The sequence below is a fragment of the Platichthys flesus genome, chromosome 4 (assembly GCF_949316205.1).
Source record: "Platichthys flesus chromosome 4, fPlaFle2.1, whole genome shotgun sequence".
Lineage (NCBI taxonomy): Eukaryota > Metazoa > Chordata > Actinopteri > Pleuronectiformes > Pleuronectidae > Platichthys > Platichthys flesus.
The window spans coordinates 7,332,214-7,357,326 of NC_084948.1; the positions used below are offsets into that span (position 1 = coordinate 7,332,214).

A 25,113-nucleotide genomic window follows, 5' to 3' on the forward strand; every position below is an offset into this window, starting at 1 on the left:
GTGTAAGGGCCCTGCTTATGAGTGAGTGATACGATTTTCACTCAGTCCCCCCCTCTGTCTCTGTGTTTACACAGGAAAGCTGTCTGTTGTCCGTCCTGATTGTGTTTTGCATTAGTGAGAGTCAGACTTTTTCACATCAGCTTAAATCGGCAAAGGAATTTTTCGGACTATTTTGCTTGAAGTCGGTTAACTTGGTTCCTGCTAAGTCAGACAGCTTTCACGGTGACTAAGAGGCTGAGGCTCTTTCAGCTTAACAGCGGAGGAATTTGCATGGTGGTTAGTGTTTGATTTGGTGTACCTCAGCATTCACAGAGTGAGAATTGTAGCTTGCATTGAATGAGAGGCACACAGGGAGTCATAGCAGAAGGGAGGACACGGGAAAGGCTGATGATTATAGGCGTTGCATCATGGGAAGGCTACCTTTTATATACCTTCAAGTTGCTCCACACTGTTCAAAGTTTTTTGTTCTTTATTTGGGGTACAAAAAACATTCAGATTGACTAATGAAGGTTTATCAGATCTTAGAGTTATGTCACTATTTTAGTGCTTTTTCTACTTTGCAGATATATTACCTGCCCTCTTAACTTTCTATTTCTCTGGTTTTACCTGACAGCTGATCTCCTCCCTCTCTCCCACAGATAAGAATAAGAGACCCAAACCAAGGAGGTCGAGACATTACAGAGGAGATTATGTCAGGGGGCCGTAGTGGCTCTACCCCAACCCCACCACAGGTGAGCTATAATGCCGTGATCCCAACTAAGCAGAGTAACACAGCGAACATTTAAATCAACCGCATCCATCATATTTTGAACAGACAAATTAATTGTCTCAAATTTTGGAAAAAGGTAAGTTAAGTGACAAGGCTAACTTAACACAACTGCTAAACGCTTAAAACAAGAATTCGCTCACAGGGAATGCTACAGATTGCCTGCTGTCACACACGTGTTACAATACAAAGCATAGTTTCTTTTCACCAAGTCGAGTGGAAAAAGTAGTATTGTTCTCACGACAAAGGTCACGTGTCATTATTCAATGTGTGTACGTCTCCCAACAGACAGCCATATCTGGATCAGAAAACACAGCAGTGGCACAGGCCAACGGTGAGAGCGTCCCAGCTGACGATACACCAGCACTGGTTAGACCAGGTGAGTGCCACATGGAAGGAAGCATGGACAGACACACTACAATCTCCTAATTAACATTTTGATATTGTTCATATTTTATTCTGCAGCATATAATAGTGCTTCTTACCCTTTTAATTTTATGATTTTTTTTTTACACTTCTCATATGTTTAATGCATATATAGTTTTTTTTTTTTTTTTTTTTTCTTCAGGGTGGTTCAAAGTTGTTGCTGCATAAGTAATTAAAGATAACGTCTGAATGGAATGTGTCCTTACTTGCCTTTTTCCATTTAGCTGTTTAGGTCACGTTAAATTTAACTTGATCAGCGGTTTCCTCAAACATTTTATCTTCCTGCCCGAACCCTTAACTGTTCCCAGCTGATTGTTTTCGTCTTTAGATCGTTTTTTTTGTTAAGGGCAGTCTTAACTGCAGGGGTAGAGCCATATTACCACATAGGAACTCGAGTTTTATGAAGGATCCTAAGTAATAATTGATTGATAGGGAAAAAAAATCAAACTTTAAATAAGTTTTTTGTGAGATTATTTGCTGCTATAGATTAACAGTTTTGATATAAGGGCATTATGAATCGCAGCCTGCAGGGACAGATACTGGAACAAAGTGATGCCACACAGCAGTGTCTGGAAAATATTAACCAATATAAAGTATACAATGGCTTCTATCAATAGATGTGGATGCATGTCTGGTTGACGGTCCATTCATTTGGGTGTTGTTTATCTGTAGGAGCCACCACACCAGTTGATCAAGTGACACCCATGAAGCAGCTTTTTTTCTTAGCTCTTGTCTTGGGGAGAATCTACACAAAGTGTATAATCACATAATGTGTCATCTCGGGAGAATATTAATTGTTTTGTGTAGCATTACTTTTTTTTCCTGCTGGGGAATGTAGAAGGAGCAGCTCATGCTAGAAAAGAACAGTTTCTTGCGTCTAGTTGTCCGGAATCATTAGAAGGCAAATGCTAAGAACTGTTTAGAATGGGCACACACACATATGGGGCTTAGATAGTTCTATTAAGAGCATAAAAAGACATCTGGTAACAGAAATTCAGATCCTTGCTTAATGTCTCACCTCCACACATCTGGGCCATCAGGGTGAATACACAATGTAACGTTGTCCTTTCCCACATATACACAATTGGATAACGTTTGCGTTAGAAACTCGGGTCTTATCTACTGTTAATATTATGTTCGGTATATTTGGTAAATTAACTAATTTGTATAAGTCATATCTTGTCCTCATTCTCAATAAGATTTTTTTGTCTGACTTTTAAACATTCAGATGACAGTGGTAAACCTACGCCTCCTCCTCAGTCAAAGACCCCTGACCTGTCAAAGGGCGACTCTTTCCCCACAGAGGCTGCATCCTTTAACACGAACACTAAGGCCCCTGCGACCCCTCTAATAACAGAAGCAGTGGACATCCCTGACAACACTATATCCACCCTTGCCCCCAGTGCTCCTGTTGCAGATGTGATGGACACTCCATCACCTCCACGGGAGCCCACTCCAACACCTCAATCAGCACCTGAAGTGCCAGCCTACCCTGCACCCCTTCCTGACCCTGTCCCTGGCTGTACCGCACAGGACAAAACAGGCAAGGAAGCAGCAGAGGAGGAGGAAGAGGTAAAAACCGAGACAGAAGAGGCAGCTGCCTCCTTGGACACACCTCTTAACCCTCTCTCTAACACTAACGGTGTTTCAATGGCTGAGCCAGAACAGTCTTCTGTCTCCAGTGACCTGGAAGCTCCTCTGGAGTCTCCCATTGCACAGCCCGAGGAGCTCCGCCTTCCAAATGGCCTGCCACTGCCAGCACCTCAAGACCCAGAGGCCCCTGCCATCGGTGAAGCTGAGCATGACGACAGCCCCATCGCAGAGCCTGTCATGGAGATCTCTACAGCCATTGTTCAGGCAGCGTCTACACCTATTGTCCAAGCTGCAACTTCACCTGTTGACCAGCCTGCACCCGCCCCAGCTCTCGTCCCTGCACCCGCCCCTGCACCCGCCCCTGCACCCGCCCCTGCTCTCGCCCCTGCAACATGCCCTTCCGCCGCCCCTGCCACCGCCCCTGCAGCTGCCCCTGCACCATCCCCTGCCCTCACACCTGCAACATCCCCTGTAGCTGCCGTTTTACCCGACCCTATAACCACACCTGTGCCCAACCCTTCACCCAAACCTGCACCCGAACCCGGACTCGCACCTGCTGTCAAGGAGATTCACGCTGAGCCAGTCGTCCATGCAGCGCCTGCGCCAGCTGAGGTAGAAGACTTGGTTCCTCAAGTCAACCTGGAAGTAAAGGAACATCCCTCAGTGCCCCTGTCCACCGCCAAGGAAGAGATGCCATCTCCTGCAGAGACTGTTTCTATAGCTGACAGCACACAAGAAACTGTGCCCACTCCTCTGACTCATACGGCAGAGGAGAGGGAGGACACCCCTCCTCCTGAGACCGTCACCCCTGTCCTTGTAGAAACTACTGTGCAAGGTCAGTCTCTTACCCATGTTTATGTATGGGATTTCTGTTCCTTCTGTGTTGCTACAAATCATTTTTCATCAGCCATGAAAAAAAAATTCCACTTAAGCAAGACTGTCATGTTTACAATGATCTTTGGATGATGGTTTTTTGTCTTCCTTCCTTAAGCTGCTGTGTCTGTGCCAAAAAAAAAGAGAAAGATGAAGGATCTGAACAAAAAGGATGCCGTGGGTGACTTGCTGGATGCCTTTAAAGAAGTGGGTGTACATATGCGCGTGTGTGTGCCTGCAGTACTGCATTCATTCATTCATTAATTTGGATGCAGTTATGATGAGTCTGCAGTTTTCTCATACCTTATTATGCTGCTAAAGACTAAGCTTTATCCCAGTGTATAATTCAAATCAACCCCTTTTATCTCACTGTTGCTATATTTTAGATGTAGCCTCACAGAGTTGATCTATTTTACATATACAATTTTACCATTCTAAATCCCAGTCTGATTTTCCTAATACCCCTTCCTCCTGTAACCCAGGAGCAGGTAGTGACCCCACCGGAGCCCGAGCCCTCCCCAGCACCAGAGCCTCAGCCCCCTGCTCCGACCCCTCCTGCCCCAGAGGATCCGGACCTGAACTGGGAGGACAAGGAGGACAAGGAGGAAAAGGCGGACAAGCTGGATGATGAGAAGATTCAGCCAGACGATCCCACTGACAAGAAGTACCAGTTCAAAATGGGTGTGTCTCTGAACCTTGATGCCATTAGGCGTTCTTACACTGGAAAATCCGTGTGAATATTGGTCTTATCTCACTTTCACTCACGAGTCAATTGACTGTTAATGCTTGCTTCATTGCAAAAATAAGAAGCTGTGATTTTCAAACACTGCATTCACAGTCAAAGCATAAGAGAATAGGTTCAAACACTTTCTCTGTTTATTCCTTAATTTTTTCATCAATTATTCAGTCTAACTGCCACCTCGTGGACATTATAGGTATAACAGTATCTACATTTATGCTCACGTTCGAATCATCTTCTCAACTCTGCAGAGCTGCTCGGCTGTGTTGGGAAAATATAGTCTTCGACTTAATTTCCCTGTGTCATTATGGGTTGATGCTCAAAAGCTTTAAATAGTCCCCCAAATATCTTCAACAAAAGAGCATTGTGACTAATATATGTTCTATGTCCCTATTTCAGAACAATGGATGCCACTTAACGCTGAAGAGAAGAAGAAATATGACAGGGAGTTCCTTCTGGGCTTCCAGTTCATCTCAGCCAGCATGAACAAGCCTGAGGGTCTCCCAGCCATCAGTGATGTTGTCCTGGATCAGGTGCGATCTTGCACATTTCAATTCTTTATCTTCATTTGCCTTGCTTTTGACGATTGAACTCTAACACAGTATATGTTAACAAGAGGGCATTTTACTATTACTACTTTTTTCGTGTTATATCAACATTTTTAGGATATGATTAAGAAGCATGTGATCAACATGAGAAAACATGATGGCAACATTACATCTTGGAGTATTTTGATCAATTTTTTTCTGCTCAGGCAAATAAGGCCCCTATGCGTCAACATGACCCCAGTCGTCTGGCAGGAATGAGCTCTGGTCCTGACTTCACACCCTCCTACGCTAATCTTGGCAGGTCTGGCATGGGAGGAGGAAACCGAGGACCAGTAAGTTCTAATTTCTTAATGTGATCCAAGAGCTGTGTACTTAACGATCATAGACCATAAATTATGTGGCATCTTTATCTCTCCCCAGCCTCCAGGAATGGGAGGAGGAGGAGAGCGAGGAGGAGAGCGGGGAGGAGAGCGGGGAGGAGATCGAGGAGGAGGAGAGCGGGGAGGAGATCGAGGAGGAATGGGAATGGGAGCTGGTGGTCCACGCCGCTCTCAGCAAATGCAGAGGAAAGAGCCAAGGAAGATCATCACCAGCTTTTCGCTACATGACGATGTGCAGCTGAACAAGGCAGAGAAGGCCTGGAAACCCTCAGGAAAGAAAGTTGTTCAAAGTCGCGAAGTAGAGGAGCCTGAGGAGAGCGACTCAGAGCAGGGCAAGACGCAGGAGCTGTTCAAACGTGTCCGCAGCATCCTCAACAAGCTGACCCCTCAAAAGTTTCAACAACTAATGAAACAGGTTACTGATCTGACCATTGACACAGAGGAGCGGTTAAAAGGAGTCATAGATCTCACCTTCGAAAAGGCCATCTCCGAGCCAGACTTTTCGGTGGCCTATGCCAACATGTGCCGCTGCCTTATGGGGGTAAGTGTTGCTAAATACAAGATGTAAATGCATGTTGAATAATCTTCTATGTTTACTTGAGAACTTTTGTGGTTTAGATGTTTGCCACAGCAGTTGTGCACCGAGATAAAGCTGTGTTGCTATGAGTGATCAGGGATAAATGATAAAATTAAGTAAATTTGATCCAAGCATGAAGGCATGATGCTTTTTTAGGCCGCAGACTATGTTTTTGAGACGATGCATATTTCTGGAGACAAAATTAAATGCAGTCAGCCAAAAGTCAAGTTAAGCATTTTTTTTATTTAGCTTTTTCCTTCCTTTCAAAAATTATATATAATAATGTATTTTTGTTGAATTATCAGAACTTTGTTGAATTGTCAGAACAGGGATAAAATATGAGTATTAGTCTCCACGGCTTTCAATTACAAAACAAATTGAAAAGAGATTAGTTGTATTCGTTACATTTCCTCGGAAATAAAGACTGAACTGATCAGCCTGCTATCTTTCTTATCGTTGTGAGACTGAGGGATGATCAGCCGTGGAATGCTGCAGCTCATCACCACTGAGACCCTTTATCACAGGCTAAAAGAGGCAGTGTGTTTGATAAGGAAATAGGTTGATAACACACCTGCATTTAGACCTATTGCACATGCTGCCAGCTCCGGGGCTAAAGTATATGTAAGCAACAGGCTGCTGAAATAAGACATGCAATTCTTTCAAATAAAGTCTGAATGTTTTTAATGAAGGTATTTAAGATTAGATATTAATTAAAAGGCCTACTCTTACACAATAACTTGACAGGCAAAAATGTAGGAATGATATGATCCCAATATCTGGTGGGTAACAAACAGATCTTTGCTGTTTACCATGGCCATGACCGCTGCCAGGCTCCAGTGATGACCTGAAATTAGCGATAACTTGCTCTCCACTAAATGTGCTTGAGGAAATGTCCACGCTGCAGTACGGTAATCAGTCGTCTCCCCCCCACCCCACATGTCTGCACCACTAATCCAAGTGATGTGATTGAGGAACTAAGGAGCCACTGGCACTACATTGTAACCCTTCACCCTGTCCTCCGCCTCGTTGATAATTTCCCTTTTCTCTGCTCTTTGCAGCTCAAAGTCCAATCCGCAGATAAGCCGGGAATGAATTTCCGCAAGCTGTTGCTTAATCGATGCCAAAAGGAGTTTGAAAAGGACAAAGATGACGATGAAATCTTTGAGAAGAAACAGAAGGACCTGGATGCTGCAACAGGGGTAAAATGAAACCTTATGAAAAATGGGTTCTTAATTTATGCACAAATGTTGAGTGTGTGATTGAGAGGATTCAAAGGATCCGCATACTGTGAAAAAGCCATAATGCAAAGAACGTACAACACTTTGTTTATATTCTGATAAGTTTTAGAGATTATAAAGCGACCCCTTGCTCCTCTACAGTGATGGCTTTTATATTGATAAATGTGACATCTTTCCTTTGCAGGAGGAGGAGAAGCTGCGCCTCGTTGAGGAGCTAAATAATGCTAAAGTCCAGGCAAGGAGGCGCTCGATGGGTAACATCAAGTTCATCGGTGAGCTGTTCAAGCTTAAAATGCTCACAGAGGTCATCATGCACGACTGCATCGTAAAGCTGCTCAAAAACCATGATGAGGAGTCCCTGGAGTGCCTGTGTAGACTGTTGTCAACCATTGGCAAGGACCTAGACTTTGAGAAGGCCAAGGTACAACGCGCACAGTTAAATAAGGAGAAAGCGTGTTATAAAGAATAAACGGCATTCATATGCATATTCCTTCTAATAAATGTGTAGATAGATTTAATTTGTGGATGCAGTTGCAGCATAAGACACAGACTGACCACCATGTTTCTGCTCGTCTTCAGCCTCGTATGGTCCAGTATTTCAATCAGATGGAGAAAATAATAAAGGATAAGAAGACCTCCTCTAGGATCCGCTTCATGTTGCAGGATGTGCTGGACCTTCGACGGGTAAGTCACACACCCACACACACCACAGCTTCCCTCAAGGATATGCAGAAGTCAGCAAGGAGGGTCTGGGGCATCGGGGAATTAGGAATGTAAGCCATATTACGACCAGTAGTTACATCATAATTTATCCTTAAAACAAAATTTGGGACATTGGATATTAGTTTACATAATTGGTTAAAAAAAAAAAACTGCAAAAGTGTTCTCTGGCATTTTAAACATTAAAGGATGTGAGGCTGAGGCAAAGCTACATTTTCCTTGACTGGGACAGGACTGTTGCTGTGACAACACTCTTAAAGTGTGTTAAGTGTGTGCCGTTTGTCTTAGAGTTGGTTTCCTGTAAAAAGCAAGATTTAAATATGGTGTTTAATTCATTTATTTGTTTATTTGGAAATATTTGCATTCCTCACTATACAATCAAGTTGCTGCCAGCTGTGCTTTCTGAAGCAGCCTGTCTGGGCAGTCAATACAATTCTTGTTATCGTCATTATTTTGCTAATAATTGTAAAACTCTCACGATGACTCAGTGCTCGCTACTCGACACAACCTCTCCGCTGAGCATACACACACATTCACATAGACAATGTTGTTGCAGACTGATACAGACATTATGTCATCTTGTTCTCTGTGTTTAAATGGTAGTGGTCATAAAGAGTACACTCAGCAAGTCACAACATGTTAATCTAAACTACTTATTAGAATCAAAAGTGAAGCAATGAGAATAGATAAAATCAACATTCACGCCCTGGTTAAATGAGACTGGGTCTGATCGTCAGTGTTTGAAACATGGCACCCCCATCAACACCATCACTTCGAGTAGCATTGTCATCCATTTAGTTCAGGCTGAATTAAGATGTTTTTATGATTCTACAAGATTTTCTTTAATAAAAAATCTTGTATTCATGTCCCACAGACATAAGTGCACTTTGTACTCCCTTCATCTTAATTCCAGTGCCTTCATATAAAGCCAGCTGAGTGTAGTTGCATCGACACATATCTCTGTAGGAATGCAGCAGTCCTGTAGTTACGCTCCCAGTCCCTCCCACAGTGTCACAGAACCTGCTGTCTTCAGTGTTTTTACAAGCCAGAATCAGGTGCTCCATGTCAGCACATTGGCCCAATTTAACTGTGAAGCACACACTGTATCCTCTGTTATTTCCTTTCCAAGCAAAAGCTGAAGACAGTTAAGAATCATTGAGATGCCTTTCCACTTCATGTTTCTAATAAACATGTAGGCAGAGTCATAATTCAAAAGAGAAACATGATCCAAGAGGCCTTGTCTCAGTCTGAACTCTTGAGTTGATGCGATTAATTTCCGGTAGTTGATAGAATTTATGTACATTTTACCAATCCTGTTTGCTTATTTCAGTTAGTATGTAACTGAAATTGTATATATAGTGCCATACATTCTCTTTAAGACAAATCATTCAAAAGTTTAGCGGTCAGTTAATCATTTTGTCCTCATTCTCTTCTGCCCATCCCAGAACAATTGGGTTTCCCGGCGAGGCGACCAAGGCCCAAAGACCATTGACCAGATTCACAAAGAGGCAGAACAGGAGGAGCAGAGGGAGCAGATGAAGGTGCAGCAAGCTTACATCTCCAACAAGGACTTTGGTCGTGGTGGTGGTGGTGGTCAAGGAGGAAGGATGGGCGGAGGAGGAGGAGGCGGCGGTGGAGGCAGAGGGGGACGCGGGGGGGATCACACCCCAGGCCGCGGTAATCCCCCCCAGGACGAAGGCTGGAACACTGTGCCCATCTCAACGAAGAACCGACCCATTGACACCTCGCGCCTTAGCAAAATCACAAAGGTAGGAGGACAGGGGCAACTTTTTCCGACATGCACTGAACTCTGCGATCCTCTGTATTCCATCCGGAGGAGTCTCATGTGTTAACGCAAATGTCAGAGTAAGATGCTCAGCGGTCTCTGCAGACTGTGTTAACATGGTGTAAAGAAAAACACAAGATCTTCGCAGTGGATGCGTTAATGCGTTGCATCCTGTCTGTCTGCTGCACCCGACTGCTCCACCACTCTCATTGGTGCATACATTTTTTTACCCCTTAGTTTTTGATTTAACCATTGTCCCTTCTTTCAGACTCCTGCTCTGGACCTCAACAGTCAGTTGCTTGCCCCAGGAGGCAAAGGCACATGGGGGAGCTGGGGTAAAGGCAGCAGCGGTGGCTCCAGTGCCAAACCTGCAGATGCTGGTAGGTTCCCGGACTGATGTGGTTATAAATCAAATGCACATTTAGTTGTAAAATTCAAAGATGATACTCAACGTGTTACCTCATGTGTAGTTGCAGCCCCAGGCTCAGAGCCAGGAAATCGTCCAGCCACCAGCACTGTGAACCGATTCTCAGCCCTGCAGCCGCCTCAGTCCTCCTCTAGCTCTTCACAGGACTCCGACAGACGAGTTCCTCAGAGGTGAGGATAAGAGCGTACAACACGCAGACTTGACGAACAGATATAGTTTATAATGTTTGTTGTGTGTTTATTATTTATAATGCAAAATAATCTTCTCTTCTTGTTTGAGTCTATTTATCTATCCCTGACATTTCTGTCTTACTACCCTTCTACAGAAACAGCTCGAGTAGAGACCGTGGTGACCGCTTTGAACGCTCGGATCGCGGCGGCGACCGACGTGATGACCGTGATCGCAACCGGCTACAGGTCACCAAACGAAGCTTCAGTCGGGACAAAGAGGAGCGGAGCCGTGAGAGAGAACATCGCGGGTCAGCCGATCCCGTCCGCAGAGTAGCGAGTATGACGGACGACAGAGACAGAGGCAGCAGAGAGAGAGCCACGAGCAAGGAGACTGGTATGTGGCAGTACGCAGCTGCAGTGTCAATTTGAATAGGTTTTTTTATACTCCAAATTGATAATTTGGGGATAATGGGCACACAAAAAATACCTAAAAAGAATTTTAGGCCCCTAAACATCATACTGTGCGTAACAAAAATGCCATTTATCGAGGAAATGAGAATCACACTATTTTCGGCAAAATTTTAAGTCAATCCACAGAATAAGACTTTCTTTGTCTTCTGTGTTACAGTGAAGCGGGAGACAACTGCCACCCCTCCCCCTCCCCAGACCCCCACCGCGCCTGCCTTGACTGAGGAAGAGCTGGAAAAGAAGTCGACAGCAATCATCGAGGAGTATCTGCACATCAACGACATGACGGTACACACTGATCAGCAATTGATAGAAAAATGACATGTAACTGTTTGAACCAGTTCCTTACCTTTATTGAGGAAAAAAAAAAAAAATCTTCCATCAATAACATGACGGTTACACTGAGGTGCGTCTAAGCATTATCACTTATCACTGTCTGTGTGATGTCCCTCTCTGTCCCAACAGGAGGCACTGCAGTGCGTGCGGGAGATGAACAGCACTCAGCTGCTTTTCGTGTTTGTACGAAGCGGGCTGGAGTCGACGATGGAGCGCAGCACCATCGCCAGGGAGCGCATGGGCCTGCTTCTGCACCAGCTTATGAAGACCGGCATCCTCTCAACACAGCTTTACTTTAAAGGGTCAGTGTGGAGCCTTTGAATACATTATTTCAGAGTTATTTGAGTATTAGCTGTTATCAGGGTTTCCAAAGGGTCTTAAAAACTCTGAACAAATTCTCAATGTAATAATCAGTGATCACTCCCATAATTTTCATCAAATCTTAAATACATTAAAATATTACATACTAGGTCTTAAATGTTTTTAACTATGTCTTAATTATGTTAACGAATATTTAATGCTGCTTCTATTGCTTCTAAAATTATTTGTATTTTTAAGAGAATTACAGAGCTGGTAATTTTTCATTGAGTTGTAGCTCTTTCTCAATTATACAGATATTAGCATGTTGTAATAAAACTACATACAAGATCAAGAGGGAACTTGATAACTGATGTCTCCCCGAACAGAATTTATCCCAGTACTTTGGATTTGGCTTTAGGAAAGACTATGGATACCCAATGCCTTTAGTTTGATAGCTAATGTGGCACATTGAGGGTTAGAGAGCTACTTCTGTCTCATTTTAGTTTTTCTGCTGTCTTAACGAGTGAACATTTGAAAGGAGCTGCAGAAACTGAGAAATGAAAAAACTTTAAATGTGTGCACCCTTTTTCTTCAGGCTTCAGGAAATCCTAGAGGTGGCTGACGACATGGCAATAGACATCCCCCACATCTGGCTGTACCTGGCAGAGCTGCTCGCTCCCATGCTCCTTGAGGGAGGTATCCCAATGGGAGAATTTTTCAGGTTAGTGAATGGGACCACTTCTCCCCTGAGTGAGTTTGGGCAGAGAAATGAGTCAGAAGGCAATTTATGGTTCGCTTTTAACATGTTCATTCATTTTGTCTCCAGGGAGATTTCAAAGCCTCTTATCCCTCTGGGAAAAGCTGGAGTCCTACTGGTCCAGATCCTCACTATACTCTGCAAAGCAATGGTGAGATCGGTCTTCAGTTAGAATCTATAATATATCACATCTAAGTGCACTTTTTCTGGCTGCTTAGGCTCGTAAACCCTTTTGAAAACTGAAGTTTAAAAATTTTAGATTAAATACCAACTAAAACTTTGGGTAAATTGCTGCCTTTAAATTCAACTATTGTCATATCTGCGTAAAAAGGCTAAATGTTAATCATTTTGAATAGCTTAAATATCTTACGATAGGGCTTTATTATGTAAACATCATTTAAAATATTGTTTGTTGTGGTTACATTTTTATATTTTTTTCTAGAGAAATATTTTGGTGGCCTACATAGTTCATAATTCATTATGCTCTAACAAAGTCTTAAATTTAACTTGATGAAACCCTTGTATATATGTTTGTGAGAATAGAAATCTGAAGGAATCGGTCAAAGTGGGCGTGATGAATGCCAGCCTGAATGTGAAGTGGATGTGTATGTCCATCAGTCAGTAACCATGTGCGTCTCCCCATCAGAGCCATAAAAAGGTAGGAGCAATGTGGAGCGAGGCAGGCCTCCACTGGAATGACTTCCTGCCTGAGGATGTGGACGTCAACAAGTTTGTGACAGACGAGGTGAGCGGTCACTTACTTTATTTACCATCAATTTAAAGAGAGCCTGAAATTTTGTATCTAGTTTGAAGATATTGAGGATAAAGTTGAAGTGGAATGTGAGTTTTGGCCCTGTTCAGACCTAGTATTAACATTCATCCTGAGCGATCCGATCACAAGTTAAAGGACTACATGTAAATGGTCGATGTAAATACAGACCATTTACAGGTGGACAGCGCTAACTTCAGATGTGTCTCCACCCACCTCCTGTGATCAGATCTCACATCTAGTGAATGGATCTCAGGACACATTGACACAAAGTGAACTTAGTGCGGACCACCTATGACCAGAACACTCCAGAGGGATGTTAATATAAGGTCTGAACGGGGTCTTAGTTTCATGTCGGGAATGGGAACTAGTTACTGGAGGTAAAATATATAAAGATGAGCGCTGTGCCTCTGTCTGTAGAGTGTGGAGTTCACACTGGGTGACGAGTCGGAGAAGGGCAAAAAGGTGGAGCTGAGCAATGCAGAGCTGGCCAGACAGCTGGAAAGACTCTTCAAAGACAAGGCCGACAACCAGAGGATCTTTGACTGGATTGAGGTTTGTTCCTGCTGCAATTTTTATCAACCTCATCAGCTTATTCAAATTGAATTGTCCAATACTATGCTGTTGTTGTTGTTAAGGATGAATTTCTCTGATGTATTTGAGGACTGAAGCTGGTCATATTGCCTTTGGTTTTCTACACGCGTGTTAATGAACATGTCTGTCTGTAGGCCAACCTAGATGAGCAGCAGGCCTCCTCCAACATGTTCATCAGAGCTCTCATGACCTCGGTCTGCCAGTCAGCTGTCATCAGTGAGTCAACTAACACTTCATATTCCTTATTCAGGGCTGAAAATACTGGTTCATAATTTCACAGTTCAAACAGTTCATTAAAGGTAATTACCCAGTCGTAAGGTCTCTATAGGAGCTAAGTGCTTGGAGGAAACTTGTTGTTTGGTAGGAATTTGGGGATTTGGTGTTTGATAGGGTCTTTGTTTTTATTTGTAAATTAGACTATAACTACCGAGTAGAATAACTTCAAACATCAACACATAAAGCTGCATCACACAGGTACATTATTTGATTGCACAGTTTTTTGTGTTGGAATCAAGAAAATGAGATGGGCGAATTCCTGTTGAACAGTTCAGACATGTCAGGTCTGTCTTAACAGAGAGGTGTAAAGTGAGTCTTTCCTAACTTGACCCCTGCAGGTGAGAACCCCTACAAGGTGGACAATGAGCAGATCAAACAGAGGGCCAGAATTCTGCAGAAATACCTGAAGGACGAGCAGAAGGAGCTGCAGGCTCTCTACGCTCTGCAGGCCTTCATGGTCGAGCTGGAGCAACCTGCCAGTGAGTGGCTCATTTGTAATATTTCTAGTTCACTTTCAGATGTTCTAAATCTGCTCCTATGCACAATTTCTCTTTTCTCTTTATCTCTTTACTTTACTTCAAAGACAATATAAATAAGATAATTGTTCTCATGTAAAGTCTTATAATTGGCTCTTGTTAAGATTTTCTTTTTGTGTGAAAATGGTGTTCTGATCTCACTTCCCTCCATCAGATCTGCTGCGGGGGTTCTTTGACACGCTTTACGATGAGGATGTGATCAAAGAGGATACCTTCTACAAGTGGGAGTCATGCAAAGACCCCGCCGAGCAACAGGGCAGAGGCGTGGCCCTCAAGTCCGTCACTGCCTTCTTTACTTGGCTCCGCGAAGCTGAGTCCGAGTCCGACAACAGTTAGGCCCCCGGCCACTAGAAGAACTGCCAGGACCTCGGCTCAATGGAGAGAGTGAATGTTCTGTGGAGGATTCAGAAGAATCTGAATCTGCAAAATCCTTCTGCATAAACAGAAAAAAGCCAGAAAAAAATTCTTCACCTGGGAGAGATTGTATTATGGATCGAACTTTCGATCATCTTATTTTTTCGTTATTATTATTTTGTTTTGGTTTTCTTTTTGTTTGCGCTACAGAATGTCTTTTCTTTTTTTTTTTATATATATATAAATGCGATCGCAGGCTTAAATCGAGAGAGTAGACATGAGAGATAATGTTGACAAGTTACGGTTAGTCTGTTTTCAAATGGCTTCTCACAACGGCGACACTATTCAAGACATTTTGCTTTATGACAGATATAAAGAAGAAAACTTTAAGAGGCTGTTCACATCTATATTTTTGATGACTTCATTCTTTATCTCGGAGAGACATGACTCAGCAACTTTGTCATGTCACGTGTTCGATGTTTGATCTACATGATGCGCTTATGTAGATGGTTAGTTTATTGTTTCCTTCTTTCCAGTGTTGGATGATTGGAGTGTGTTTTATACGAAAATAGAAAACTACAAAGAGAAGTGGCGAGGACTGTCCAATGGATATTTCAGATTGGAGCGGTTGTGGACAGTACGGACTTCAGACTTTATAAGGGTGGTGTCACTGAGGAGAGGGCCAATGAACATTGACCATTTTGCTGCTGGGGGGGCGATGATGCTTCCCTCATGCCCCTCAACCCCACCCCAAAGACCCCTACTGACCCTCCCCTCCGTGTCTGATTTACTTGTTTCCTGCACTTCGAAGGAACAAACTGTGGACTGGGAAGAGGAGAACGAGGGCTCACGGCTGCACCCTCCTACAAAGCCTGTTGATGGATTTTAAAAATATAAAATATCGCTATTAAAACTTGAAAAAAAGTATACAGACAAAAAAAAAAAATCCACTTTAATTAAAAAGGACTTTAAAAAAAGTAGAGTTAAACAGTACGAATCCTAAGGCCTTTTCTGCTTCCAAGAGTGAAAAACGCATTTCAGGAGAGTTCTGTAAATATATGACGGATTGTTATTTTTCTTTTGTTGTTGTTGGTTTTGTTTAGTTTTTTTCTCAAAGAAAATATGCTAATGTAATTTCCCCCGCCTCTGAAACAAAGTGACAGTTTCCCCCTGTATTTATATTTTTCTCTCCTCAGCTGGCAGAAGGTGCTTGTAATTATCCACCCCAAATCCAGGATTACAATTAATGAAAATTTGTAAATACTTTTTTGCTTTTCTTTATTAAAAAGATATTTAATTAAAGAAAATGAATGCCTCTTTTCACATTCAGAACTGGAAGAGATCATAAAGATTGTTGCAAATAAAATGGAAAAAAAAAGACACTCCTATGCTTGTGCTTTTGTGACGGCAGCAGCGTTTCCATTCAGCCTGTGACATCACATGACTCCTTCCCTATGTTCTGCCTTTTCGAGCCATGTTACCTCCACCAAGGAGCTTATGTATTCACCCCTGTCTGTATTAGTTTGTTTTTCTGAGAGATTTTAAATCTACTGAAATCCAGGAAAAATCTTTGGAAGAATGCATTCTGGGTGACAGGAGAAGAGATGTCATTTTTGTGTGGACCTCGATCATGGGGAAGATCCGGGAATTATTTTCCACGTTCTCTAAAAAGATGTTACCAAACATTTCTGTGGATTTCTCAGAGACACTCATGGATGAAAAAAATGACATATTCAACTATTTAGTCCCCAGAGCTAAGAATAACTGTTAAATTCATGCAACCAGCATTCGACCATGTTTAAAGTGAAATTATTCAGTAAGGTAAGATCTTGAATCAGTGTGGACCGTTTGTGTTGAGGTTTAACGACTCGCAGTGAAGGTGTCACTTATGCCTTTGTGTTTGTCAATGCACCCCCCTCCCTAGACCTGTGAATGTGTAGACTGAGTACCCCACGAAAGTAGAGCGAGTGTTGGTGATATTAAATAATGACATATCACTCCCAGTTCCAGAGGAACAGTGGAAAAGAACAAACAGCCTGTTGATTAGAGCTGTCTTAAAGAAAAGAGTTGTATCTGGTCTAACCTGCAACAAACTGTAGAGGGGGGAAAACATCTAAAATACCATCCCCTTGTTTTGAAAAGGATTTTCATCCATAGCAAGAAACAACGATAAACCTGCAGACCTCTGAGTTACGTTGTCCTTTTTCATCCTGTCATTGGATTTCGCCCAATAAACCTTATGTCATATGCTGTAATGAAATACCTTACTGCATCGTTTTTTCCTCTGTGAGTAATGAAGTTTTTTACAGAACATAATGATACAGTTGACCTTTTGAATAGAAATGTCATAATTTTCCCTTGTAGACATTCATGCAAAATTGTATTACAACGAATGAGTTGTGGCCAAAGATGTTATGTCAGGTCACAGTCCCCGTTCGCCATTCACCAATCTGTTCATCCTTGAGTGCAAGTGAATTTCGGTGACAAATTCCAAGTACATCCAACTGAAGCCATGAAGGAAGCAGAGGGAAGCTGAACTTCCCAATGTGGTCAGGACTCATCTGTTGACTCCTGCCTGTAGTATTGGGTGTGCAGATTTGAGGTCTGAAATACCCTCAATGTCAGCCTGAGATCTTATCTTCATAGACACACAAATCTGTTAGACATTGTCTAAACCAGGGGCCAATGTATGTCCAACATCCATGTACAATTCCAGTGAGGTTCAGATTAATGTCATTCCTTTTTAAGTGTTCGCTCTTTCACTTAGAGCAAAGCCACACACCATTGAGTATATAAATAAAATGATTCAGAGTACAAGCACAATAAAAACTTAGACAAAACTGTTTTATTTATTGAAAGTATTGTTTATAAGAATTGTTATAGTATTGTTGAATGGTTTATCAAAAAAAGACTAAGGACAGGACAGGAGCACTTAAGGTGACAATCAGATTTCCACTCCTTGATCCATCCCTGCAAATATGAAAAAACCATGGATTCAAAATAAAGTTAATGTCAAAAAACCTAATAAATAGATAAATTGATCAATAGATTCCCTCTATTAAGACAATTCAATATCCTTTTAACTCTGGTTTGTTGACAAGAAAAGTGCAGATGTATTGACAAAAAAATAAGATAAAGTTTAAATCTGAAGGACATGGGTACTGCACCAGTGTTGTGCCAACCAGACCAGCCATGCACTCACACTTCTGTCTGAATTAGAGCTGGAAAAGGAAAGGTAGTGAATATCCTTTGTTCCCTCTGGATGCTCCAGTTTCCTCACCGTGCACGATGCAGGTCAGGCCCTGTGGAGCCTCTGTAAACAAAACTACACTCTGAAGCAGCAACACAGGAAACAAAAGGCTGCCCTGTGACTCCAGGGTGCTCTAGGAGTGAGCTCCTGCTGTATATACAGGACTGTCTCAGAAAATTAGAAAATTGTGATAAAGTTCTTTATTTTCTGTAATGCAATTAAAAAAACAAAAACGTCATGCATTCTGGATTTATTACAAATCAACTGAAATATTGCCAGCCTTTTATTCTTTTAATATTGCTGATTATGGCTTACAGATTCTAATATTTAGAGATAGGATATTTGAGTTTTCTTAAGCTGTAAGCCATAATCAGCAATATTAAAAGAATAAAAGGCTTGCAATATTTCAGTTGATTTGTAATGAATCCAGAATGCATGACATTTTTGTTTTTTTAATTGCATTACAGAAAATAAAGAACTTTATCACAATATTCTAATTTTCTGAGACAGACCTGTATACCTGTGCTAAAGAGGCAGAAGGTTGCAAGTTCAAGTCTCCAGACTGTAACATCCGTGCTGGGGGAGGTGAGGGGAGTGGGCTGCACTCGCTGGCTCTCAGCCGCCGACACCAGCCACAAATAGAAAGCGTGGATGTGCAGGGCTCCAAAATGCCTCCTGGACCAAAAGAGTGTGTTCTCAGCAGAATTTTACCAAACAAAAGAGAAGCACCTACCACTTCATCTGTCCAACAGTTTTACATTTCAGGCAGCCACGTGTTTTTGATCACCTCAGAGCTCTGTTGTGCAGCCCACATCTTCCACTCAACATATTCTCCTTTTAGCCAAACCCCAGAACTCGGGCGCTCTCTGTTCAGAAGCACTTCACGCTTTGTCGGCTGTAATCCAACCTCTGTGTAACCTCAGAGTCAGAGTCAGGCCTTCATTTTAAACTGCCTCGGCCCTGCTGACATGTCCAGGGAGGGAAGCACCTTATCTTTACCTCGCTTTCACTCCGTCGCAGTATCACTATCAGCTGGAGCCGATGTTCAGGTGACATTTTCACACGTTTGCGTCACTGGTGCAGCTATCACTCCTTTGTCCATGTAATCCTTCCAAAGCATATTTGCGCGGGCCTTTGTTATTAGCTAAGCAGCCACACAGGCATGATACAGTTCAGTCTGTTCAGACCCTACAGAGAGAGAATCCTCAGACAGCTCTCTGACACTGCATTCCTACTTCACATTTGGATTAACGAGCTGACGAATTTGCAGGTATGAGGCTGCTACAAGCTGGAAATGTATTGTAATGACAACTGGGCACAGATCCAATGCAGATGAAAGTGACTTAGCTCAGAAAGTGCGAGAGGAATTCAGATTTCTAGTTTGGTTTGACTTTTGCACATCTGCATGATCGTTGATGCAAATATTGCAGGAACCCCCTTTAAAGAACCCTCAGTGCTGTTTATCTGCACCTGCTGCGTGCTATTGGATTTGAAGGGATTTGCACAACACCCCTCTCTGCACGTCTGTCTGGGATTTGAATATTTCGCAGGATTTCATCTTTATTTGTTCATAGTGATGAAAAATAAATATATATATTACACATGTCACTATAAAATAGTACAATTACTGTAACTACTACATAATTATTGTTATTACATATTATTATATAAAATACATCAATGAGATAATACTTTCTTCTTTTGTATATTTCATAATACTGTATGACCACTGTAGTTATTCATACAAAACTGACTTTTACATTTATTTCATATACCTAAAATTACAGATAGAGTGATACTAAAATATTAATACCAGCATGTAAATTCAAATCAATTGAAAATATTCCTTTGTAGAACGTTAACACCTTCACTGCTGCTAAAACCTCCTCATAGGTGTCTACAGTCTTGGATGAGCACTCCCTTCAGATCACACACTCACCAGGGTTGAGCCTCAGGAGTCACTCTCCAATTTACACTAGAGGGCGCCATTGCACGGTATATTTATGACCATTATTCAGTTTAGTAGTTAAATGTTAACGGCACTATGCACACATCCTCAGACAGACATTCGTTTGAAGCGATGTAGTAATTATAAGTAATAAATATTATTATTATTTTGATCCAATGGCTTTCTGCTTGAAAACACATCTGTGCTTGATGGAGATGTCTGTAAAACCAATTTCAGGAATTAAAAACACTAAAGAAAGTTAAAACGATTTAAGTGGCACTTATAGCACTTGGTGGTTTGGCTTCTTTGAAGTAATTGTACTTTCTTGATTCTTGCTGTTCTGGGTTTGTACCCTCATGGTTGAATGCACTTATTGGATGTCGCTTTGGATAAAAGCATCAGCTAAATGAAATGTAATTGTAATGTAAGTAGTAACAATGATCACAAGACAATGCATCTGGTAGCGTTAAGTGCACAGTGATCCAACGACTTTAAAAGACATTCTCAGTGTGTTTTTTGGTGTAAAATTGTACATGTAACTTAATTCCTTAATCAGCACTACTCTGTCAATTAAAGTCCTATATAAACAGATAAATACATATTGTGAAGCTGGCCTTCCTCAAGATCATCCAAATGCCATCACAACCACCCGCTACAGCTGTGAAACCACGTTTGGTGCCAGAGAAAACTCCCATATAGCACTTTAGGTATTAGCCATCAGAGCATCGGCAGAGAGCGGTCTGAGCCTGAAGCTTCTGCAGATGCAAGACCAATCCACCGGCTGTGGAGTGTTTCAATGACCACTTGATTGCTTTGACCTCTCCACACCATCACACACCCGTAACCTCACTGAAAGCTATTTGCAGACATACGGGGGGAGTTAGGTCGAAATGTGTTAAAACAACAACACCTTGCTCCACTGACCTCGGGATCCACAGCAAAGCAGAACTAAATCCCTCAGCACGTGACACTACTCACACGCACACACACACACACACACACACACACAGAGGTGCAAACATAGGCTCAGACAAAATGTGCAAATTAGTAAGGTTAGCATTAGGACTGGCTAACATTAGCCAGTCCTAATGCTAACCAAACTACTTGCTGGTGTTATCGTCATATTTAGCACACAGACATGAGGGTGTGATCAGTGCTCTCCGAAAATCCTCAGGTTTTCTCCCGAAATGTCAAAAAATCATTAGTTTTATCATAATTCTCATTTTTCATATTTACCTACCATTGTTTTCTCCTTTCTATCGTCCCTTAACAATGTTTGACCCTTTTCCTTTTTCCCTAATTGCTGCCATGACCCATTTATTCCCACGGGAAATTGCAATTTGCACACAAACACACTGCCATGTGTGTAATGACCTCACGCAGTATCATCACAAATCATATCTCCGTGGCAGATGGCAGCGGGTGTGTGCCACAGTCTGCCATCCTGCCGGCCGCACAGATCCACACCAGTGAGGACGCAGAGAGTGGTCCCTTCACCAGCATCAGTGACAACATGCCAGCCAGTTCCACTCACCACACAGTGGAGTACCACACCAACCCCTTCAGCTGGCACACTCCACTTTCACAGAGCTCTCCAGCATTCTGACGTTTGTGTGTGAGGGAGACAGAGACTGTTCACGGTCACATTTATTTGTAAATCCCACATTTTATTAAAAGGTAACACTAAGTTCTTTATTAAAGGTAAATTAATAAAACACAAACATGGCCACTGCAATAGCCTTGATAAAAGCCTTTTGGGTTAAATATCGCTATTACTCCTAATACAATAGATCAGCATGTAATTTATGATCATTTATACTTGTACTTTGGTCATTGGCTGTGTTCAGATATGGAAGTTGTGTTTTTGTGTGGTTTGTGGTTCTTTTAGAGGGTGGTGACTATCAGTCCAAAATGTATTTCTATGAAGCATTTTGGTTAATCTCAATTTGTAACCTTTATTTTTGTAATGTGCAGAGATAAGATAAGATAAAATAAGAGATTTTTGGTGGATCTTGGCATTATCCAGAAAAACTGAGCATTTTTTCTCATCTGAATGCAACACGCTTCCTACTCATTATACAATGTGCCGAATATACAGCTCACTGTAGAGTGGTATTAATAATACATGTAATATAACATGATACAATTTATTTAGAGATATTGTAGTTCATGTCACTAGAGGATTTCTAGGCTGTGTCCTCCTCAGTCTGACACGCCACCATGCTTTTATTTTACTGCCCCCCTCCCAATCGTTTTTATTACAATCACCGTAATGTTTTGTTGAATCACTGAGAACTGCTCGTTCATTAGAATCCTGAAGACACGAGCACTGCCTACAAAATCAGCTTGATGCCCAAATACTCCTAAAAACATCAGATGTCCTTTCAGCGGAGCAGAAGACGATAGACCTCTTGACGCGTTAAGTCTTTAGTCTTCCGAGCGCATAGTCGCACAACTTTAGATGTAAAAGAGGGAAAATTTGCTATTTATAAAAACAACGGAAAAATGTCACCTCCTTGTTTTGTTCGATCGTCAACGTAACTCTTATATCGATCAGAAATTGAGTTTTCTAGAAAAGTCAGAGAAACGGTAAAGTTTCAAAAACTAGATGCGCGGCCGCTTTCGCTGTTTTCCCATCATGCATAGCGTTTGCCCACCCAAAGTTGTATTAAATCAAATGTATACTTCTACAAAAAATGCGAAGGTCTGCTTGCCACATGTTAGAAGCAGTGTATGTTTCAGTTTATTTACGCGATGTTTCAGATGTGTCCTTCAAACTTGAACCATAACAGAGAAGGTCTAGACGGAGAGTCTGACTCGTGATTCAAACGGTTAGTGAATATCTGCTCTTGGTTCTCTTCAGATCGCATAAATCTTTCGCCTTTTACTAAAGATTTCCGTGGAGAGGACCATTAAGAGTCTATCTCAATTTTTTGATGCCCTGCGTAATGCGGGGCTTCCTGTACTTGTTCAATTTTAAACTAATGGATTAGAGTAGAACTGGAAACCGTGTGTACATTCTGTTAGTGAACGTCTGACACGAACGAGGTACTTGCATTAAGAAAAACTGTTTATCATGTAACTGTAACATTGAAATTCATTCATTCATTTCGTCTCAGAGCCTCAAACTGTTCCTCACAGGAAACCATAGGACTAAATACTAAGGACACTACAAACGATAAAAGTAAAGACCCAACCTCATATGGTATAAATTAAGAAAATACAGGTTGGTCCATATTTTCCCATCATGCACAGCGTTTGCCCACCCAAAGTTGTATTAAATCAAATGTATACTTCTACAAAAAATGCGAAGGTCTGCTTGCCACATGTTAGAAGCAGTGTATGTTTCAGTTTATTTACGCGATGTTTCAGATCTGTCCTTCAAACTTGAACCATAACAGAGAAGGTCTAGACGGAGAGTCTGACTCGTGATTCAAACCTTCAGTGAGTATCTACTCTTGGTTCTCTTCAGATCGCATAAATCTTTCGCCTTTTACTAAAGATTTCCGTGGAGAGGACCATTAAGAGTCTATCTCAATTTTTTGATGCCCTGCGTAATGCGGGGCTTCCTGTGCTTGTTCAATTTAAAACTAATGGATAATAGTAGAACTGGAAACCGTTAATACCTTGTGTTAGTAAACGTCTGACACCAACGAGATACTTCCAAACTAAGAAAATACAGGTTTGCCCACATTTTCCCATCATGCAAAGTTGTTTTAAATCAAACGTATACTTCTAAAAAAAAATGCGGAGGTCTGCTCGCCACATATTATAAACACTTTGTTTCAGTTTATTTACGCGATGTTCCAGATGTGTCCTTCAAACTTGAACCATAACAGAGAAGGTCTAGATGGAGAATCAGTCTCGTGATTCAAACCTTGTGTGGGTATCTGCTCTTGGTTCTCTTCAGATCGCACAAATCTTTCGCCTTTTACTAAAGATTTACGTGGAGAGGACCATCAAGAGTTATTCTCAATTTTTTGATGCCCTGTGTAATGCAGGGTTTCCTGTGCTTGTACAATTTAAAACCAATGGATTACAGTTGATCTGGAAATCATTAATACGTTCTGTTACGTATGACACGTAACGTGATACTTGCATTAAGAAAAACTGATTCATCATGTAACTGTAACATTGGAATTCATTAATTAATTTCGTCTCAGAGCTTAAACTGTTCTTCACAGGGGACCGTGGGACTAAATACTAAGGAGGTTACAAACAATGCAAGTAAAGACCCAACCTCATATGGTATAAACTAAGAAAATACAGGTTGGTCCACATTTACAGAAGCATGACACATTCACTTGAAAACAAAGTGCTGTTTTACTGGATTAACAAAATACATTTCTCAACAAGTGCAGTTTGTATATTACATTTTTGTAAATATTTTATCTTGCAGAGTCAAAACTTGTAGCACTAACGGGCCCGAGCCCTGGACTAATGTTAACATAAGTATATATTATGCCCATTTTACCACAGTTGATATGGTTCCTTGGGGTCTTAATGAAATGTCTGTAACATATTTTGGTCAAAATACAACAAGGATAATTTAAAAGAGCACTGCTTTACCCTGTCTAAAACAGCCCTCCTCAGATTGACCTGTTTTGAGTGCCCCGCTCCCGTCACCCTCGGTGAGCCTGGCTGCGAGAGTCCCAGCTCCCCAGCGCAGCCCCGCAGTGGGATCATTGGGAGCAGTGGGAGCTTGAGCTGGCGCAGCAGCAGCATCCTTCTACACTGTTGAGTCAATGTTTAGCGGTGTCCCGGGGTTCCCTTGTTTATGCGGCCACTTAAATGTCTGACGGGTGGCAGCAGAGAGCCAACGCTAGCCTGGTTACCCCAGCTCCCTGGCTAGCGACGGCTTGCGAGCGTTAATTTGGGTATCTTTGCCAGATACCCAAATTAACATGTACAAGCACTACAAAAGTGGATTTTTCATAGTATGTCCAGTTTATTGTGTTGAGCTGTTCAGGTCACGATTGTGATCATACGTCAGTATTTGAAATTGTATTTTATTTATTTTATGTTTTTATTAAAAAAAAAAAAAAAAAGCTGTCCCCTACTGTCCAGTGTTCCGGCCCTAATAAAATATGATATGACATGATAAGTTATGATATAATATGATATGAAATTATATGATATGATATGATATGATATAATATGATATGAAATTATATGATATGATATGATATGATATGATATGATACAATAACATTGAAAAAGACAAGATAAGATAAGATAAGAAAAGATGTACATACTTACATGAAAGATATTTAAAAAACGAT

At 41.7% G+C, this 25,113-nt stretch overlaps 1 protein-coding gene and 3 non-coding genes across 9 annotated transcripts in view; all 4 read left to right on the forward strand.

Moving 5' to 3' along the window:
- LOC133952332 (eukaryotic translation initiation factor 4 gamma 1-like) overlaps positions 1–15,940 on the forward strand; it is a 34,975-nt gene extending 19,035 nt beyond the window's left edge. For all 6 annotated transcript variants that reach the window (XM_062386733.1, XM_062386734.1, XM_062386735.1 and 3 more), the window contains 24 exons: positions 639–731; positions 1,055–1,145; positions 2,421–3,620; positions 3,777–3,865; positions 4,141–4,339; positions 4,797–4,930; positions 5,152–5,277; positions 5,366–5,866; positions 6,961–7,101; positions 7,325–7,561; positions 7,720–7,824; positions 9,306–9,629; positions 9,915–10,026; positions 10,117–10,243; positions 10,399–10,637; positions 10,872–10,999; positions 11,177–11,349; positions 11,943–12,068; positions 12,174–12,255; positions 12,751–12,849; positions 13,294–13,428; positions 13,602–13,683; positions 14,082–14,222; positions 14,434–15,940. In XM_062386733.1, coding sequence (XP_062242717.1) covers positions 639–731; positions 1,055–1,145; positions 2,421–3,620; positions 3,777–3,865; positions 4,141–4,339; positions 4,797–4,930; positions 5,152–5,277; positions 5,366–5,866; positions 6,961–7,101; positions 7,325–7,561; positions 7,720–7,824; positions 9,306–9,629; positions 9,915–10,026; positions 10,117–10,243; positions 10,399–10,637; positions 10,872–10,999; positions 11,177–11,349; positions 11,943–12,068; positions 12,174–12,255; positions 12,751–12,849; positions 13,294–13,428; positions 13,602–13,683; positions 14,082–14,222; positions 14,434–14,615 — 4,866 coding nt within the window. In that variant the 3' untranslated portion in view covers positions 14,616–15,940. The remainder of the gene's footprint in view (positions 1–638; positions 732–1,054; positions 1,146–2,420; positions 3,621–3,776; positions 3,866–4,140; positions 4,340–4,796; positions 4,931–5,151; positions 5,278–5,365; positions 5,867–6,960; positions 7,102–7,324; positions 7,562–7,719; positions 7,825–9,305; positions 9,630–9,914; positions 10,027–10,116; positions 10,244–10,398; positions 10,638–10,871; positions 11,000–11,176; positions 11,350–11,942; positions 12,069–12,173; positions 12,256–12,750; positions 12,850–13,293; positions 13,429–13,601; positions 13,684–14,081; positions 14,223–14,433) is intronic.
- A 6,734-nt stretch (positions 15,941–22,674) lies between these two features.
- LOC133952504 (U5 spliceosomal RNA) lies at positions 22,675–22,789 on the forward strand. The gene has a single exon (XR_009920612.1). It is a non-coding gene; the product is annotated as a U5 spliceosomal RNA (small nuclear RNA).
- A 494-nt stretch (positions 22,790–23,283) lies between these two features.
- On the forward strand, positions 23,284–23,398 carry LOC133952503 (U5 spliceosomal RNA). The gene has a single exon (XR_009920611.1). It is a non-coding gene; the product is annotated as a U5 spliceosomal RNA (small nuclear RNA).
- Positions 23,399–23,721: 323 nt separating this feature from the next.
- Positions 23,722–23,836, forward strand: LOC133952506 (U5 spliceosomal RNA). The gene has a single exon (XR_009920614.1). It is a non-coding gene; the product is annotated as a U5 spliceosomal RNA (small nuclear RNA).
- Positions 23,837–25,113: the final 1,277 nt, after the last annotated feature.